The sequence below is a fragment of the Bombyx mori genome, chromosome 18 (genome assembly GCF_030269925.1).
Source record: "Bombyx mori chromosome 18, ASM3026992v2".
Taxonomy (NCBI): Eukaryota; Metazoa; Arthropoda; class Insecta; order Lepidoptera; family Bombycidae; genus Bombyx; species Bombyx mori.
The window spans coordinates 3,206,206-3,227,727 of NC_085124.1; the positions used below are offsets into that span (position 1 = coordinate 3,206,206).

At 34.8% G+C, this 21,522-nt stretch overlaps 1 protein-coding gene and 1 long non-coding RNA gene across 2 annotated transcripts; both read left to right on the plus strand.

Annotated features, from left to right (window-relative positions):
• Positions 1-1,543: 1,543 nt before the first annotated feature.
• LOC101735331 (zinc finger protein OZF) lies at positions 1,544-10,301 on the plus strand. Its single transcript, XM_004928113.4, has 6 exons — positions 1,544-1,837; positions 4,356-5,100; positions 5,737-5,919; positions 6,425-6,578; positions 7,311-7,457; positions 8,829-10,301. Exons 1-6 carry the CDS (start codon positions 1,700-1,702, stop codon positions 9,064-9,066), a joined length of 1,605 nt encoding a protein of 534 aa, XP_004928170.1. The 5' UTR covers positions 1,544-1,699; the 3' UTR covers positions 9,067-10,301.
• A 10-nt stretch (positions 10,302-10,311) lies between these two features.
• On the plus strand, positions 10,312-11,106 carry LOC134200546 (uncharacterized). Its single transcript, XR_009975511.1, has 2 exons — positions 10,312-10,617; positions 10,925-11,106. It is a non-coding gene; the product is annotated as an uncharacterized LOC134200546 (long non-coding RNA).
• The last annotated feature ends 10,416 nt before the right edge of the window (positions 11,107-21,522 follow it).

Sequence of the window (21,522 nt, forward strand, 5' to 3'; positions counted from 1 at the left end):
GCAGATATTCGCACATTGTACGAATGTTTGCGCGCATGTGAAGGGCCGTCATACATTCATTCGCAAACTTAGCGGCTGTGCAAATGGGTTCGGTACTCAATTTGCGAACCCGTTTGCGCTTCCTCCCACACTTGTTTACGAATGTCTCACGAATTCCTCTTCTTTTTTAATTCACCAATAGAACATTGAAGAGAAAAGGAGTTTTTAATTCTTTTCCAGGCGTCCCTTGGCCGTTAGCCATTCTGTTTTTATGGGATTTCTTTTGAGGGTCCCATATGGTCGATTCATTTTGCAGGAGTTCAATGAATTCCATCACCTTAGTGTTGTTCCAATCCATGATTAAGGTACGCTTCCCAGTAGACGTCATGAATTATGCAAATGGCAAAACGTCCGCTACCTTCGCAATCGTGGGCGCAACTGGTCACACGAATGTGTGGGAGACTACACGAATAATCGCGGTTCGCGTGCTTTGATGTCCGTTGAAAAACCGACACAGCTTGGAAAACCACGAATGCAGCGAAAACTTTGCATTATCATTTGCAAATGTCGTCCTACACTTGCGGGTTTGCGTATTCGTGCGAATGTGAGTGACCGGTATTAACGTCATAATATTTTCCTATTTGATAAAAAAAAGTAATTTGCTTACTTCATATCTACTCTGTTTAATATATTTTACAAAAACTTGTGAGATACTAGGTGTGCTATTATGGCAAATATTTTATTTTGTAAATTTTAATAGTGGTAACGACGCTTCCTCGTGTCTTTTTAATTAAACATTTTCATATTTTTTATAAATTTTTTGTTTATCTTATCTTCTTATTTCATTCTTCTGTTCTTTTTCGTCCTGTCTTTCTAACTTCCACTAAAAACATTGAAATCGTTCTATGTAGACGTAGTGGTGGACTTTTTAGTCGCTACAATGATTTAATAGCAGCTTAGTATCGATGAAACAGGGCCAGAAAGTAAGATTTTGATTGGTTGTGGTGTGTAAAATATAATTCAAGGGTTGACAGAAGAATAATGTTATTAAATATATAAGTATTATTTGTTTCCAAACTATCTACTTTCAATCTTAATATACTGTGTGTGACACACAGTTCTGTTTTATAAAAAATGATACCTAAGTAGAAAAATATACTATGGATGAAATAAGATTGGTTTGATTTATATAAGATTGTAATCAATGAAACGACATAAGTTGGGATGAAATAATATGAATTCTAGGATTTCAGAAGATATGTTAAGAAATAGTCTCAGAAAAATAGTGATTATTTATTGAGACTTCAGTGGCCTTTTTGAAAGAACCCCAGAAGCTATGTCTAGCATTTTTATTTAATTTCCCCATATTTGTATACTTTCACAGCAATTAATAAACCTGGACAGCTCACACAACCTAGCTCCTCGCCTTTTCGCCAAATAGTCCATATTTAGATTCTAAAATAATTGATCATTTTTTCGTGTATTATCTGTTATTTTACAAAAACTTGATACGTACGAAAGTGTATCAATAAAGCCCATTGCCATACTAAAAAAAGGAATATTGTGTCTCTGACAATAATTTGTTGTTTTTTTGTTTATATTTCTGAAAAATTTTAGTAAAATGCATTAAATGTAATTAAGTAAAAGTACGGTACATAGGTAACATGTACACAAACGTTGTTTCTCTTAAACTATAAAATTGAAAATCATAAGTTTTAAAATGTTGGATATCAATTTGACTTGTCGTACTTGTATGAAAGAAAATGTAACTTTAATTAATTTGTATGAAAAAGTGAAAGCAGAAGAAAATATTTCCATGCAACTTAGTGAAATGCTTCAGAAGTGTACAAATACACGGGTAAGATTATTAAAATGGTTGTATCTATTGTCAGATAATTAATATACATTCAAATTTTCTAAAGACGTCAACCTTCGCTTATTTAATTAAATTAAGTAAACCCGTTCCAAAATTCAGCAAAAAGTATTCGACGAACTTAACACAGAATTTTTGCACTTTGTTCATTAGAATTAATCGATTTCAACCATTAGTGTCTTATCATGTTTTGTAAATTATAAAACAAATTTTAGAAATTTTATGCTTTCATATAAATTCTTTGCACCCTACTGTACACATTGACAAATTCTCCTTTTTTATTGGTTCCTTTTGACCGAGGATCATAACCATCATGAACCGGCCCAGACTAGGTTGCTCTGGTTATGGTGACACTTGGTACTCTGCTATGCTGAACACTTTCTGATATTTACTAATGTACCCATCATCATGTAATTCCAAATTAAAACACGGTTACCACCGTTTAAAATGTATTCTTTGAAATATTTTGAATTTGCAGCAATAAATAATATCATTATGATTAAAGTAGAAAGTAGTGATACAATATGAAAAATTAGTTTTAACAGAAATCTTTTTTCAATTACTGTTGTTGAAAACTTGTCTATTGTGTAAATTTTGGGATCCTATCATCAAGAGACACAGAATTCAATACTATTCAAACTGGATTAATCTATACTAGATTTAAGTATGTAAAAAAAATATTTATAAAAATTGTAAATAATTTAGTTGGTATTATCTTCAATTCATCCACACATACACTGTTCTTAATTGGCTTGAAATCAGGCAAATGGATATCACTGCCTTCATCATAAGGGTAGTCAGTCATGCCTATCAGAAATACCTAGTAGAAAAATCAACTTGTTTACTTGTTCAATGTTCAAGAAGTCACTCATACACACTCAACTCTCTGTTGTCTGTTGTAAGATGATCATATTTATCCTAAATCTAAGGCAGTGCAACTAATGTAAAAGATTACGCTTAACAGACATTAAACAGTAAGTTATTTGTGGGTAGTTCAAGTTTCTACGTGTAACAAATCATCATCAAATGATTTAAACATTAACTAACATTTAGATGATTTAACTATTATTGCTCTCACTTACATACATATATGAAAACAAAATACCTGTGATTCAGAGATCTGAAACTATCAGTTTGATAGAATTAATTCGAAATAAATTACAGTGGTAACCATAAAACTAGTTGTTTGCAGATAAAATAGTGAGGTAAGTTAAAGACTTCCGGTAAAGTTGCAAAAATATAAAATCTAGAGCAGTGATTCCCAAAGTGGTCTATATCGACCCCTAGGGGTCTATGATAACTTGCAAGGGGACAACGTCAGCGAAAAAAAATTTGGGGGTCCACGATAGTAGATCTCAACACATACACTGATAGTACCTATTTACTTTCATCATACTATCTTATAATATCAAGACATCATTAGCCGAGGAGATTTAAGATTAACCCTTCCAAAATTGACACCAAATGTTGAAAATTTATTATTAAAGCATCAGGTTCATCCTTCTCATTAAAAATATTGACTTATTGCTTATCTTATTTTATTTATAGTTTATTTTATGTTTATTTTATGTTACGTATATTTTACTTAACAGATACAAAATTTTATTTTGAGTAGTTTTAATTTAAATTCAATTAATGAATGTATAAGTTAGAAGTTTACAGGAAATCAATATCAGGTAAGTAGGGGGTCTACCAACACATGAACATGGCAAGGGGTCTACGACACAAAAAAGTTTGGGGAACTCTGATCTAGAGGCACAAAGTCTTAAGTCTCAATTATCCGATTTAATAAAAAGTATTTACAGTGTATGCATCCTTCTCATGATTCTTTATAGCAGTCATTTATCAAAAAAAATAACAGAGATTATTAGTATATGTATTTGTAAAGAAAAACCTTCATAGTCTAAAATCTTTAGTTTTTTTTTTTAATGGCAATCTGCCGATACTTTCAGCAATTTCTGCCAGTGTCGTGTTATGGCTACATTGGCTACACATGGAACATTGTCGAGCTATTTAAACACACTTTATATTATGAAAAGTATCCAATTTTGGCAATAATAATGGTACCTGGGACTAACACAAAATTAATGTTACTATAAACTTACATATTATAATAAAGATTATATACAGAGAATAATGCACTACATATAATTATAATTTTATAGAGTTAGAAGTTATAAACTTAATAAAATCATTTATAATATGGGGGTCTGGGAATAGTGAGAGGAGGTGGCGGACATTTACCGGTCGTTGGATTTTCATTTCGCTAATAACTTGGTCCCATATGATTTAGTTTTATAAAAATGATTTTTCTTATATGTCATTCAGTGAAGTTCGACATTCAGTAAAAAGAAAGTTCAGTTTGTTAAAAATAATAATTTTATGAAATTAAGGGCTTTAAATGTTGTTTTCTCATTATACACAACAGAAAACGCAATGAAGTCTTTTATTGTTTATTTATTCTGAAGTATCCAATATCATGATATATTTGTTTTAATTACAGATGCAGGAAGGAGATGGCCTCCCTCAAAAACTCTGTGACAAATGTGTGATGACCTTAAAAATGATTTACACATTTCAAAAACAAGTAATAAAAGCTGAAGAGGAGTTCAGAAAACTGTTAAGAATTCAGCTCGATGTGAAGCATGAACTGCCCGATGATACTTACAGTTTAAAACTTGAGAATGACCTTGAATGTTATGCTACACAAAATGATTTTGGTTTAAATATATTACCTAAAGATGAAGACGGGGCAGACAATAGTAACTTCAGCTTTTTAGATAGTGAATTTAAGGATGAATTTAAAATACGAAATTCACCACCAAAAAAGAAAAAAAGGCAGACATGTCTGCATTGTCAGAAAGTATTTTTTAAAAGGAAAGTGTATGAAAAACATATTGGAGTATGCATAAAAAAAACATTAGATATAAAGACTGAAAGTCATTCTGAAAATCAAGAAGTATACCAGTGTCCGAACTGTGATGTATCATATTCGAAACACCGATCTCTGGCCATGCATATGAAGAAACATAAAAACTCGAATTTTCAGAGTTACATCTGTAATATTTGTTCTAAAAGTTTTACATACAAACATTTACTACGTAGACACATGAAGATTCATGAACAAAAGAGGCAATATGAATGTGGAGAGTGTCATAAATCATTTGTAAGGAAAGACCATTTGACTACCCATGTAATGAGTAATCATGGTGCTTTAAAACCTTACATCTGTCCAATATGCAGAAAAGGTTTGATTTTTCAATATTTATTAACAATGTACTGTTAATATGGAGAATTACAACATTTCAACATTCCACCATATACTCTGAGATTTGAGCTCAAAGTTTCTATTTTAATAATGTATCTTTATCTTATATATGAAAGCAGTGTTAGTACTCATCGATTGACAAACATTTGCTACCTACTTCATTAAATTTCGATTAATTAAGAAAACTCAAGTAAGAATGTAACCTACGCTGTATAAACAATACATTTCAGAAAAGCTGTAAATAGAGTTTGATTTTTCTTATATACCTTGTCAGAGTATGGTTTCTTACTTTTGTATCATATTGTATGATGTCTTTCACGAAACATAATTCAAGGGCTGGCAGAATTTTTGTTTCATTGTACAAGTAGTCTTTATTCGGAAACTATTAACTTGGAAACCTATTTATTTCTTTGAATCAATCATTCTCATTAAACATTACAGTTTTCACCTGAATTATTCTTTCTAGGACACTTGGTAAACAAATCAATCCCAAGAATTTTATTTTTATAAATATTATGTTTTATTAATATAACTCAAAGATGTTTAATTTCTTGCATAAGTAAATCAAACAGACACATGGTGGTTTTTAATTAATATCTAATATTTATTTTTTCAGATTTCCCTCAGCAGTGCAACTTAAAAGACCATATAAGAATACATACCGGTGAAACCCCATTCTTGTGCTCGGAGTGCGGGAAGGGCTTTGCTAATGTCTCTAATCTACGGCAGCACGTGTTTCGTCACGCCGGAGTCAAACCATTTACCTGCAACTCCTGTCCCAAATCATTCTGTACTAAAGGTAATTTTAAAATTAATTGGTATTACATTGTTTAGGTTTTTACTTTTTAGAGACATTTTTCAATCCGTTTCTCTTGCCGTTGTCCTGTCATGGCGAAGAGTTTTAATCTAGACTTAAGAAATCTGGGTACTATTAATAAAAATCCAGTGAAGGTGGGTTAGGTCCTTGGAACATTATGGAGTCGGATCGCAATATATTCCATGCTATTTTCTCTGCGAACGGAAATTAAGATAGGGTAGGAAAAGGGACCGTACCAGTTTGGAAGTAGGAGCTGGACGTAATCTCCTGCTTCCAACTCTGCGACGACAAATCGATGCACAATGATCTCTCTTTCCCATCTTCTACAGTATCTACTTGCATTTTTGTAAGTTTTGCAAGACTGATGAACCACGACAGTCGCCAATTACGAATCTGATTCTAATTGTGTGACGGTGACGTGAAGCTGCCCATCTCATGCACTTTGCCGTGTCTAGTAAACTCTATTTGAATAGTGCATTTGTTTCAGGACAATTGCAGTGTCACATGTCAACCCACACGGGCCTGCGTCCTTACAAATGTGAAGAGTGTGGCTCTGCGTTCACCAAGCCGGGCTCCTTGAAGAAACATTTGATAATACACACTGGTATAAAACCATACGCCTGCGAATCCTGCAACAGAAGGTGGGTGACTTTGTATTTTACAGCGGGGTAATGTTTCGCAATGCAAACCAAGAAATTTATGTTTACCATCCTCCGTCTTTTCTTAACAGCTCCGGCAAAAATAGCCAGGGCGGTGCACACTTTCGATGTTCCCCACCAGCATATCGATTCACCTGTGACTTAGTGCGAGTTTTTTAACGTTCTCGATAAGTTAACTCTTTGTACGTAGTTGGAACAGCGCCCCTAGCGGCAAACATTCCAACTGCATACAAATTTGAGTTAACTTTTACGCTATCGAAAACGTTAAAAAACTCGCACTAAGCACACAGTACCCCTTAAATTACCTTAAAAGACCTTAGAACTTATATCTCGAGGTGGGTGGCGCATTTACGTTGTAGATGTCTATGGGCTCCAGTAACCACTTAACACCAGGTGGGCTGTGAGCTCGTCCATCCATCGAAGCATTAAAAAAAAAAAAACTTGACAGACTTCAAGTCGTCTGCACCTGGCGGGAATTTTTAATTTTTTTTTATGTTGCCCTTGCAGGCAGACGAGCATACGGCCCACCTGATGGTGAGTGGTTACCGTCGCCCATGGGCTTCAGCAATGCCAGGGGCAGAGCCAAGTCGCTGCCTACCGCTAAAAAAATGTACAAATAAAAAGATTGTCGGGACGATATGCACATACACATTCTTTTCTATTCTTTGAATCGATTGCTTCTGTCGTTGAGTTGTCCGTGTCCGTGACGTGCAGGTTCACATGCAAAGACCACCTGAAGCGGCACGAGCGCATCCACACCGGGGAGAAGCCGTACCGCTGCACCATGTGCGAGCGCGCCTTCACGCAGAGCAACGACCTGCTCAAGCACGTGCGCTCACACGTCGGACAGAACATATACCAGTCGGTGGCGCCTTTTTTTTTTTTAATACTCTTTTATTAGTACAAAACTTAATTTTTAAAACTACCTTAAAGACTGTTGGACGGTTACATTTGAGGGGATTGGGTTCTTTAGGTTGATGAGGTGCTATTTAAAAACACACTGCTTCATTATAATTATATTGCAGATAGCTTGAACACTTTTACACCATTATACAATTATTATCTTTATATTTTTTATAAAACTATTACATGTTTCTCTCACCGTGTCTAGATGAGAAGTTCTAACATTTTCTTACGAGAATACAATCATCTGCTTTTTTTAAACATTTAAAATAATTCTAATATTCGAAATCTGTAATCATGTTCAAGTGTTGCCTGCCATTACATTTATATTCAAACTCCAACAAAGACTAATAGTATACTCGGTATGAGCATTAGGATATTTAATAAATTACCAAAGAAATTAAGAGACCTAGACGATTTTCATTTTAAGAAAAAACTAAAAGATAATCTTATTAGTGACAATTATTATCACATAAATGATTTTCTTAGGGGCGACATTGAAAATAAATGGATTTTTTAATTATTAGTTGAATTATGGATGAATGAATGGTAAATTATATGATATTTTTTACTGGTGGTAGGACGTCTTGTGAGTCCGCACGGGTAGGTACCACCGCCCCGCCTATTTCTGCCGTGAAACAGTAATGCGTTTCGGTTTGAAGGGTGGGGCATCCGTTGTAACTATACTGAGACCTTAGAACTTATATCTCAAGGTGGGTGGCACATTTACGTTGTAGAAATCTATGGGCTCCAGTAACCACTTAACACCAGGTGGGCTCTGAGCTCGTCCACCCATCTAAGCAATAAAAAAAAACATGTAGAACTGTTCGTAAGTTTTTAGAAATAGAAGAAAACTCGACCAACGGACATTAAAAATATTTATTCCTTATTATTTACTTGGCTAAGGCCCGTAAATAATAAATACGTACCAGCGTCGGCTGAGAAAAAAGAAAAGATTTAAAAAACATAATAATAATAATAATAATAAATAAATAAATAAATAAATAAATAAATAAATAATAATAAATAAATATTTACTAACAATCACGCCACGTTAACTGGTCCCGTGGTAAGTTCCTAAAGAACTTGTGTTACAGGTACCAGATAACGGAAATAAATGTAATATTTTTATTATACACATACATATATTTAATATACACCCATAACCTTGGAAAAGACATTTATATTTATCATACAAATATCTTCCCTTGGCGGGATTCGAACCCGCGACCCCCTAGTGTAGTGACCATGTCACTTACCACTACACCAGACGGACGTTAATAATAACAGTAATCTAAACCGATGTTAACTATATGATTATTATTCTAGGTGTACAATTTGCGGGGACAAGTTCAGGTTGGCGAGAGAGCTGAAACTGCACTATCCAGTCCATTTCGGAGGGCATCAGCCCGATGATCATCAGGGAAGCCAATTGTCCGACCCAAAGGCGCAGGCAGCCGGAGATATCAGCGAAGTACCAAAGAACGATGACCCCGCTTACACAATACTGATACACAGTTGCAACCCCGGGGATATTAGCATTAATGTCAACACCGACAAGAATTAAACACAAAATCAAACAATCAAGAAATTATTTTTTGTGAATTAATTTTTCATACAATACGGAACTGAAACAATTAACACAGTTTATAATCAGTCCATGGAACATGAACTTTGAGGATACAGTGTGTATTAGAACGAAGCCAACCGGAGACAACAGAGAAAATCAGCCATAGAAAAACATGCTATTGTTTTTCGAAATAAGCACGCAATGGCTCTGAGGAATTATTTGAGATGTTTTTCGTCATTATGGTGAAATCGTACTGTATTTGAGTTCATTCACACTGGGAAAACAGTGTGATTCCACGGAACCATTTTACCACGAACCATCCGAGATAAACTCTCCACGGTGCTACCAGAGTGCTTTGGCATATCCATATTCAAATGAGAGTTTGAAGAGGGTCTTGGGAGCTGCTTGGTAGACCACTCACCGTCACATAGGCTTTAAGCTCGTCTACCTGTCACGGCATTAGCAAATGCGTTGGCTCTTCCGGGGTGCGTGTAGCTTATTCCCGGTCAGATGCTGTTGTCATGGAATATATATGTCGGTGATCAGATTAAAGTCCTATATATTACTAAAGAGCTAAGTTCACAATTACGTATTTAGCCATATTGTGGGGTGTTTTAGAAATACGTTTTTATAATTAGAATTTTGTTAGTTACTCGATTAATTTTATAAATAAATAAATAAATGTACAGTGGAATTAAGAATGTGATGACCAACCATTTTAGCGAAGCAGAAGAATAATATGTACATATTTAATATGAAACTGTTGTAAACGATGTAATTTTTCAATAAAATTTCCGACTACAAAGACCAGCGTCTTAAACGTTTTTAAATATTTAATTTTTAAAATATTATACAGCATTAATAATTCGCAAGTCGGAAATTATTTCCTATAAGTGTGATACATATGGAAAAATTTTAATGGACATATATTTTACAGTTGTCAAGTTATTTCTATTAAAATGATCGTTACGTTTTATACGTTGTTCTGATAATACGATCTAATTGTCGCCCTATCCGGATTCTACTGTATTGTGATATTAGTTTATTGCCATAAGGCAAAATCGCCTTATTAGTGTACGGTCACACGTAGCTCTCTTTTATAATATGTAATTATAGTATTATTAAACAAAAATAATAAATAATAAATCGATCTAACGTTCATTATAACTTAAGTGATTTATAGATTTTACTAAAACATCTATAATCTACAAATAAATATATGTAATATTGAATGACGTTTTATTTCGTACAAATTTCGGTATGTAAAGTTTTACTTGGCCGTTTTTGCTCTAATGAAATTATTATTTGTTTTTCATTCCTTGCTAATTGTTTTGAAAAAGCAAAGGAATATTTGTAGTGCCTATATTATTAGTGATAATCTATGGTCGCGACTTGGTCTTCAAAGGAGGTCATTAAATTTCTGATTTTGTCATAATATATTCGAACCTAATTTTGTCGTGAACACAGAGTGTGTTTATATTAATTGTATCCTCCGTTCGGTATAGGATATTAATAATTACCTCTTGGCGCCGCAGAAGATATTTACCGGTAAAATGAGTTCGGTTGAGTTTAGATAGATTTACATAATCAAACGAATAAGCCAGGACCGACAAAATATTCGTATTAGATTCTACGGCGAGTCATTCTAATAGTTTTGACTTTTTACGTCATTTTGCTGTAGTAAGGATCTGAGGTGCCTTATTTTACTCCATCGTTTGGAGTGTGTCTTAACATCTAATGTACATTTGCTACGTTAAAACAACAGACAGTTTACAATAGCAATCAAAAAAATATAATTAAAAACAAAAACTACATATACAAGCTAGATAAGCTAATTTCATCATTTAATTTTCAGCTGCTCCATTGAATATAAACTGCAAGCAGAAGATATAACGTATAAATTGTAATAAATTAGTTGTTAGAAGTACATATTGTTTGGTTATTAAAGGAATAATTATAAAAAATAAACAAATAATAAGTTTATGATAATAGATTGAAGTGAATAAAAATGTTTTAAGATTCATTAGATGTATACAATTTGTGTTTTATTTCAATACTCATAGCATTTTTTTTAACTATCGACCACAAACAGTTTCACTTGTTTGCAACATTAAGTGCCATAAAACCAGGCTTGTGGATAGTACCTTAAAAATTCGCTTAAGGGTGAATGTTATATGTAAATGACTTAAATCATTTAAGTTCTATGCCCTAAACACGTCATTACGAATCCTCCCGATCCATTAACGATCTTTTTAGGTATCTCGCTGAATCCGTTGCTGGCGACAAAGGGCTCGGCTAGTAAATTAACCCATAGACACAGCCCCAGATCTTCTCAATGGGTTGCGTTTCCGATCCGGTGGTAGATTCTGCGAAGCACTGCTCTTGCTGAGGCCAGTGCTAGCAACACCTCCGGCTTGAGCCCCGAGAGCTCACCTACACGCTAGGGCAACGCAGCCCCTCAAGGCTATCAGCATAGAGAGGGAAAAAAAAGTTCTATAACGTTATTACAGTTAACATCAATAAAATGTTGTTACTTTTAGTTCTATATATTGAATAATATATATAATTACTTGCCATTAAGTGATTGAGATCATTATGCAACAATCAAGGTCTCCCCAATAAAGCACAGTACGGAAGGGACCCGAAATGATGCTGAAATTTAATTTGATATTACTTTTTATATTATCGTAGGTAGGCATCGCGGCATGGCGTTGATTAGCCGCGGTATTCTCTCGTACTGTTGATGTAACAATTAGTCTTCGAAATTTAACCAGTTTCCTTCGGGCGACATGACAGGTAAATACAGCGTGTTGTCTTTTGTCAAAATTTCGTTGAAGAACTGCCCCTTCAGTATTTAACCTTCTCTTATCTTATATTATCGGTGAACTGGGATTTGATTTTTGGTATAACAATTAGTTTTAATGTACACTTACTTGCGACTTGTAAATTCGGTCTACGTAGGTCGTTTATAGGCTAAGGTACCAACAGCATTGGAAGAATTACCAACGACTTATGCTGTTATATCTCTAAAATGAATTCTTGTAGTTCTAGTAAAGTAACTACTTTAGGTGACATGAGGAAGAAGTGAATTATTTGACAGCTAGCAAGCCCCACAAGCCACAGACTGTTACAAATGGCTTCGCGGCGGACATTGGTGAGTTCGTTGTATCTACTCGTGAGGGATACCATCACTCAAAGTACTAAAACGTTGTAACTAGCTGTCTGAATTTATGACATGTTCCTGATTTAAAAAAAGACCTTTCGCCTTGGCAGAAATCTTCAGAATTGGTATGCTTTGGTAGTTACCATTCATTGGAATTTCAACTTCATGTAATAAAGTGACCTGATCGTATGTGCTTCCACGTTGTGACGCTTCAACACTCACTGGATGCTAGATTATCAATCGGGCAAGACTGAATTCGTCTGCCCAAATACAAAAAAACTAATAGCTAAATTGAGGACATCCAACTATTTGGTATTTTTCTTCTAACAAATATAATCCAAATTGAAAAATGACATGTTTTAAAAAAAACAAAAATACTACTTTTACAGACAAATATACAGCTTTGAGGGGACTGCACCCCCGTAATTCCTTTCAAAGTGGATCTTCAGGCCAGATCCCTGGTTGAAATAAATCACTATTCCATAGATAATATACGATGGTGAGAGCAAAGAAGGCGCCGGCGTGTCCTCCGGGCCATGAGGATTAAACGCACGAGTACACTTCATATAAAACCCCACTTGTCCTCCTGAGACATCGAGTCATAAATGTCAAGATGTGGCAAACTCGATTTTTATTGATTTTTTTTATAGGCTCGTATTAGGTGTGAACATAATTGTATGTGTTTATATCTACCTAAATATCAATAATCCCTTAAGTTTTAACCGACTTCAATAAAGGGGGAGGTCCTCAATTCTACTGTTTTTTTATTGTGTGTTCGGTTTTTTTTAATGGATAAATAGATTTTGGTAATTCTAATTTTATTTGAAAACCGTTGTACCCGTGTGGTCCAATTTAAATTTCATCAAGATCCTTAGGAAGTTCTCGAGTTTTCCTTAATAATGCGAATTTAATTGTCTTTAACTGCATTAAAAATTAATTTTTTATTAAAGTTGGTCTTTATTTTTTGGTAATTTTTAATACCAGATTACAGACCAGACAACTATAACCAGAAATAAGATTTTTTTCATCGGCCAGGTGTTTTTCATGCCCAAATACTGAAGTCTGCGGTAAAAACTGCGGTTACCTTAACACTTCAAAGTGATCTAACTCATCTAATTGTCTGTAATTAAATAGATAGTAGCTATGTACCAAAAACATATTTTTATTGATACAAAAATAACATTGCAATAACTTTATGTAACTGAATTGTATAAGACCAATAGGAGAATAGGAAGTCGTCGTGGCCTAAAGGATAAGACGTCCGGTGCATTCGTATCAAGCGATGCACCGATGTTCGAATCCCGCAGACGGGTACCAATTTTTTTAATGAAATACGTACTTAATAAATGTTCACGATTGACTTCCACGGTGAAGGAATAACATCGTGTAATAAAAATCAAACCCGCAAAATTATAATTTGCGTAATTACTGGTGGTAGGACCTCTTGTGAGTCCGCACGGGTAGGTATCATCGCCCCGCCTATTTCTGCCGTGAAGCAGTAATGCGTTTCGGTTTGAAGGGTGGGGCAGCCGTTGTGACAATACTGAGACCTTAGAACTATATCTCAAGGTGTGTGGCGCATTTACGTTGTAGATGTCTATGGGCTCCAGTTACCACTTAACACCAGGTGGGCTGGGAGCTCATCCTCACATCTGAGCAATAAAAAAAAAAGGCGAATTTATAAGACACCGCACACAATCCTTTAAGGTTTTTGTGACACTTGATGTTGTAAATATGTTTCTAATTGATAATTAAAAAAAAATAAGCAGAGGTTTCTTACTACGGACAATTAGGTAATACAGCGCCATAGAAAGCCGGTGTGGCATACCGAAATATTTTGATTTGAATACCACTTTAATTTTTTCTTAAACTATGATGCTCCAACGGTCTACTTGCTAAGATCTTAGCGAGCGAATAGTCAACACTGAATCGGAGTTGAATTATACTGCGCCCTCAGTTATAACTTATTTAAATTGCATGTAAAAAATATAGTAATTTTATGTTTCACTCAATCATGGTAATTGTCAAAATACTCTGTGTCCTTAAGTTAAATGATGCTTTGCTGTACTATGATACTGGCTTCTACAAGGTTCAAATCAAGTAAAAATGTAACACGCGCTTAGGAATTGATTAGACGAATTAAACCGTGGAGTACAAAGCGAACGGTAGGGCCTGTTGTGAGCCCATACAGGTAAGAACCGTTTGGAACCTCTGGGTCTGCGGAGGGACTACGGTTCCTTCTGTATTTTGTACCGTATGTTCCATGGGGAGTGCTCTGAGGAATTGTTTGAGATGATACCATCATCTCGTTTTTACCATCGCACCACCCGCCACCGGAGTAGAGTTCATCCATCTGATCCATCCTACCTGGAGCCACTGCGTTCATCCACAGTGCGTTTCCAGAGATCTTTTTTGCTACGGTGTTTCCCGAGCACTATGACATATCCTTCTTCAGACGAAGCTTGTGGAGAATACTTAACGGTAGGCAGCGACTTGGGATTGCTGAAATCCATGGGCAATGGTAACCACTCACCATCAGGTGGGCCGTATGCTCGTCTGCCTACAAGGGCAATAAAAAAAGGTACCACCAACCTACCCATTTCTGCCGTGAAGCAGTAATGCAGTAATGGTTTGAAGGGCGGGGCGGCCGTCGTACTGTAAAAACTGAGACCTTAGAACTCGTGTCTCGAGTTTGGTTACGGCATTTACGTTGTCTATGGTTTCTAGTAACCATTTAACATCAGATGGGCCGTGAGCTCGTCCATCCATCCAGAATAATGGTATTATAATCGTATTCCGAGCTCGTACGTTTAGTACAATACAATCCAGGTGGAAACGACCGTAAAGTTACTTTGCGATTAGATTTGAAAGTCAAAGCGAGGGATGGCCTGGAAAGTAGCATGACCTACGACATAGTTTTGCTTTTTAATAATTCACAGGGGATGTGTTTAGATCAAATCGATACTTTAATAAATGAAGATAATACGCCCGTTCAATGGTATAGAAGCGTACATGGTGATGATAAAATTATCAGACGGTCCATTTGGTCTGAGATGCCTAATTTATTTAACACTAGCCTCCCGATCGAGGCTTCACTTGCGTCTACTATGTGAAGTTTAAGTGAAATGTGTATAAATAGAGGCGGATTATCCGTAAGGCAAACTAGGCACGTGGCTAGGGGCGTGTAGTACCAAGGGGCGCGCGAGCTCAGAATTTTTAAATAAATAAAGAAAATAACATATCGACGATTAAGAACTAAATGCTGATCTATAATCTAATTTGGACTTCCACAAATAATTCAAGACCAAAATTAGCCAAATCGGTCCAGCCGTTCTCGAGTTTTAGCGAGAATAACGAACAGCAATTCATTTTTATATAAATAGATAGATGATGACCATTTATGGCCGGTATAGGGGCGCCGATAAAGTGATTGCCTAGGGTGCTCAGGACTTTTAATCGGCCATTGTGTATAAATTAATCTAATTAATTATTGCAATCAAAATAAAATTACTTCCAACTTTTCTGTCCTTACTGCTAGTTAGATGGATGAGCTCTTGGGCCCGTCTCTTAAATGAGAAACAAGTTTAAAAAGCTGTAAGCAGTAAAATACAAAACACAAACCCCCTAAAATAGCGCAGCGTAGCCGTGGTATTATATGAATTTAGCACCTGTAAACGAAGTGGAGTGTGCTGAAATTACACTTCTTCCTACGATGGCCCTACCCTAATTGGTCGTACTCATTGTCTACTCTCCATAACCGGAAACCAGAACTGCTTTACGGGAGTAAAATACAAGATGTAGGTACATATGTACCCGTGCGAGAATACAACACACAAAAGTACAACATTAGGCTTTTCCCGTGCTACCAGCACATATTTCTTTTTAATAGCATATTCCTTTACATTAGTCAACCCTAGTCGTTTAAATAAAATCAAAAAATTACTCTTTCAAAATATAGACATCGTGTTCTCAAACAACTACCAGTCATTCTTTTAACAAGCAAAACCAGGGTTATTCTCATGACTTTCATTCACTGCTTGTCGCATACGTTGTGGAACTGAATAATTTACACAGCAAGTATTCCTTTGACTGTTTTGCTGGCATTGTCGGTAATTTCGGATGGACTGTCCGAAATTACCAATAATGGCAGCAAAACTTAATTTAATCTGTATTTAATTGTTTCAACACTGTATGTAGTTGGTAGGTACATGTTATTGTTTTAATTGAGTTTGAGATTAGTTTTTGTGTTACCTGTAATGTATTCTACTGATGTATGTTGGTACCTAATATATAAACAATGACGTTTGATATGCGTGAATAGAAAAAGTGAAATAAGAGCAAGAACTAAAACAAAATTAAGCATTCCCATGACACAGATTGAGCATTCTTTTATTTTATTCGGAATTGATACCTATTGTATCTTTCAATAACAGCTGATTCTCTGCATACTCGATATTGTAGGCATTAACAAATATGTGAGTACTTCTTTATTCTATGAGACAGGGCGGGCGGCGCGAACCGAGGAATTCAGCCCCTTATCAGTGCGCACCGAGAGCCCGCGGCAGCCACACGAGGTTAGTAAACCAATACCAATATTCTAATTTAAAATTCTTGTAATCCATTTATCAATTATACTGGTGGTTTTTTTTCTATCACATATTAGACAGGGTTGTCAGGTGACTATTTTCTTAAGGATGTCCATATTGTTTTCCTTTAAATATAGAACTTTGATGGATATTCATTATTTATGTAGTCACTGAGAATTTTGTAATTGTTATTATCTTCTTCTACTAGCCAACGCCTCTCCGTAGGTTCCTACAATAGCAATAATATCGGAGAGACTGGTGCAAATAAACATTGATTAACTTTAATGAATTCAACAAAATGAATCCACTGAAATGAGTACTGTAATAAATGTCTCAACATAGATAGTTTATACTAAATTAAATAAAGACGAATAATTTTATTAAAATATTTTCGATACCTACAGAATAGAAATAGTATTATGAAAAAGTAGGGTAACATTCCATGTATACACTTATATTTACCTGGCAACACTAAGCAACTGACAAAGAATTTTATTGAAATTTGTTTCAAAGACCGTTCTCCTGTATGTTGTAGACCTAACTGGTATTCGTTCGTCTATTGAGGTAAATCTATTCGGGAATGAACGGGATCGATAGAAGGCAAGCTCATTGTTACCTAAAGAGAATTAGTTTCCCACATTCATTTGACGTACAAATTGCGATCTAAATTTTATTGAGTTAAATACTGTTTTTCTAATTGACTGGTTAACTAAATAATAAATTAATGTTAGTTAAATGACAATCATAGTGCCTTACAACAATATTTGGGAGCTTCGTGTTCCGTATTAAATAAATTTAAGTTTGGCCCAGACTTGTTTTTAATTTTTTTAACTTTATGCACAAGAGTTCAGACTTGAATTTAATTCTTAAAGAATTACCTATCAGTCAACCATGTGTGCATAATTTTTTGGGAAAAAAATTCTTATAAAGGACTTTAATACTAACACAAGCATTATAACGCAGTCCTTATAATAATAATAATATACAGTTTATACATTTAAATATACATTCTTCTACGTATTTAAATTCATAAGCATTTAAATCATACATATAATAAAATGTAATTGTAATGTAATGTAATAAAATTTAATTAAAAATTTAATACAAACTTTTCAACTAGTGACAGTGGTAGATAACAATTAATAATGTATATACTACACCAATTGAAAATTTTAATTATATTATGTATTTCTTTCTGAAATTATACTTTTCGTGAGCCAGCAATGTATATTGCGGCGGACGTCGCCCGTTGACACACGGGTTTTTGAACCTTTGTGACGGCCGATCTTTGGTTGTATTACAATGCGTGCCTGCATCGTCTAGAAATCTTTAGTAAATTATTATTATATTATATTTTTTTCGCGATAGATATAGAACCGGTTTTCGTTTTGGGAAATAACATCTACATTTTGCTTAAAATGAACTAGACTCTAAAAATTAATAATGTTGCATTAGTTGATCAAAGCGCATGGGTCTTATATCTTATGACCTAGTCTTCCCGATATGAGCAGATGAACGTATTAATTTTAAATTCTGAAACAAATATAATTCGAATATCTCTTATAATAAAATACAGGTATCTATTAAACATATTTAATTTTATTCAACATTTTATAACATTTAAAATTTAATTCATCTTATAAAAAAAACATATTAATTTCATTATTCAAAACAACAACTCTGAGAGCGCGTCATAAGGATGCTAAAGATTTATTTTGTCAATTGAATTGTTATTTTCTTCTGTGTAAAGTACAGGATAGCATAAATCTAATATATATAAAATTCTCGTGTCACAATGTTCGTTCCCATACTCCTCCGAAACCGCTTGACCAATTCTCATGAAATTTTTTATGCATATTCAGTAAGCCTGAGAATCGGCTACTATCTATTTTTCATACCCCTAAGTGATTAGGGTTGTCCACCCCTAACATATTTTTTTGTTATTTGGACATTTTTTTTTGTTATAATGAGGTATTATGTGGTTGAATGAGGTTTTGTTATTTTATTATATATTCCCTCATCGTTCACAGCACTACATACCTCTTTCACTCATTTACCACATCCTTACACACTTACAATAAGTTAGTTTTTTTTTCTACACTAGAAATTCTCTAGAAATCTTATATATGGCAAAACAATGTTTGCCGGGTCAGCTAGTCTATAATATAAAATAGTACCATCGATATGAGGAATTGTATTGAGATTGAAATTTATATGCACATTTATTCAAATGACAAACGTCACGAAGGATCGATTTTCATTCTTCCGGCCTTTCGCTTCCCCTCACACCAAAGGCCACAATGTAAACTCGATTTGAACTAAGACGATATCGTGCAACAGGTTGAAATTTACGACGGCTGTCACAGAAAAGTAAATCGTACGAATATGAAATTAAGGCTCATGAAAAATGCACGAGTATTAATTTTATGTCTTTTTTTCCGTATAATTTAATCAATTTATGTTTTCCTTTGGAGTAATATTAGATTGTTACTGGTGGTAGGACTTCTTGTGAGTCCGCGCGGGTAGGTACCACCACTATGCCTATTTCTGCCGTTAAGCAGTAATGCGTTTCGGTTTGAAGGGTGGGGCAGCCGTTGTGACAATACTGAGACCTTAGAATTTATATCTCAAGGTCAGTGGCGCATTTACGTTGTAGATGTCTGTGGGCTCCAGTAACCACTTAACACCAGGGGGGCTGTGAGCTCGTCCACCCATCTAGGCAATAAAAAAAAAGACTACGAAGTAAATAAACGTACATCCAAACATTAAATCAGTAACTAAATAAGAAATAGGAAAATCATATTTTACTCATTACAATGTTTTGTGAATGATTGTGATGCTTAATTTTATTTTGTTCAAATACAGTTAGTATCTAATAAGATTTATTTCAAAATTCCAGTCAGTTGACTGACAGACTACATCTTGAAAAATTAATCGACCAGTGTACCCAATAAATAAATAAACATGCAATTATAAAATACAGATTTATAACAGAAGTGGGAATCATGTAAATTATGTAATAAGCTATTGCCATTAGACCTGTTACATTTTGATCTCTCAATTCCATAATTTCATAATGAACAGTAAATGTTAACATTAAAAATAAATCGATTAACAAATTCCTGGTCTGATCCATCCCGATCCGTCAACAGCACACACAAAACGATTCAATTCTCGTCGTCACGTCAAATATTTCCACATTAATACTGATAATACGGGCGCTGCCATCCGGGGGTACATTCCGCCTGGTTTCTCGACAAAGCCTTCCCCTCGAGGCCCACCCCGACAGGCCCTGTCTGTTCCCTCTCCTCATCCTCGAAGGCGCCGGCCCGCTGTGTGGAGGCGCGAGGAAGATTTATTACCCTCAGATATCATACACGAGGATTTGCAAAGAAAATTTTACGGGACAGTTACACAAACCCAAAGCGTTTTGCGAAGTAATGAAGTCTTTTAATCGTCCAATGTTTAATGTCTTTTTATACGATTTGAAATAAATCAAGAAAAAAATAATTCTGATTATTGTAATGATACAATGATGATTTTTCGTCGTGAAGCGATTATGACTCTTTGATTTTGATCATCTCTAAAGAAACATTACAATAATCATAATAACAACATATAACAAATAGAACTTAATTATTTTCATTAGAGTTTCTTTAGAGAAACATTACAATAATCATAATAACAACATATAACAAATAGAACTTAATTATTTTCATTAGAGTTTCTTTAGAGAAACATTACAATAATCATAATAACAACATATAACAAATAGAACTTAATTGTTTTCATTAGAGTTTCTTTAGAGAAACATTACAATAATCATAATAACAACATATAACAAATAGAACTTAATTGTTTTCATTAGAGTTTCTTTAGAGAAACATTACAATAATCGTAATAACAACATATAACAAATAGAACTTAATTATTTTCATGTCGGTCATAAAAATATTTTGTTTAATGCTTAGGTAGGTGAACGATCTCACAGCTCACGGAAGTCTCCGTTTTGTAGTACAACGGCTGCCCCACCCTTGAAACCGAAGCGAATTATTGTTTCACGGCAGAAATTACGGGGTAGTGGTACTTACTCCTGCGGGCTCATAAGATTTTCTACCACCAGTTAGCTCCTAGCAAAATTTTCTTTTGCTGATTTCATTTTTATTTCTGTTATTAATGTATTTTTATTGCATAGACGGGTGGACGAGCTCACAGCCCACCTGGTGTTAAGTGGTTACTGGAGCCCATAGACATCCACAACGTAAATGCCACCACCCGCCTTGAGATATGAGTTCTAAGGTCTCAGTATAGTTACAACGGCTGCCCCACTCGTCAAACCGAAACGCATTACTGCTTCACGGCAGAAATAAACACGTTGGTGGTACCTACCCGTGTGGGCTCACAAGAGGTCCTAGCACCAGTAATTACGCAAATTATCTTTTTCCGGGCTTGATCGTGGAAGTCAATCGTGAACGTTTGTTAAGTACGTATTTCATTAATCTAACCTGACGACGGACCCCAGTATCCAGGCTACGACACACACGCACCTACCCCGTTTTTGGCTGTGTGAAGAGACCAACGGTAATGATAAAATAATTGGATTGGACATTAAAATGTTAATTAGAATAACGTAATATCATACATACGAAGAATAATAATAAATTGGAATCTTCGATCTTCAAAACGGATTGGGTAAATAATAAA

What these genes read in the sequence shown, in the direction of transcription:
- LOC101735331 (XM_004928113.4), top strand. Translation starts at nt 1,700, where the DNA reads ATGTTGGATATCAATTTGACTTGTCGTACTTGTATGAAAGAAAATGTA. An exon ending in AGAAGTGTACAAATACACGG is followed by an intron (nt 1,838 to 4,355) that starts GTAAGATTATTA and finishes TTTTAATTACAG; the next exon opens with ATGCAGGAAGGAGATGGCCT. An exon ending in CAAATCATTCTGTACTAAAG is followed by an intron (nt 5,920 to 6,424) that starts GTAATTTTAAAA and finishes CATTTGTTTCAG; the next exon opens with GACAATTGCAGTGTCACATG.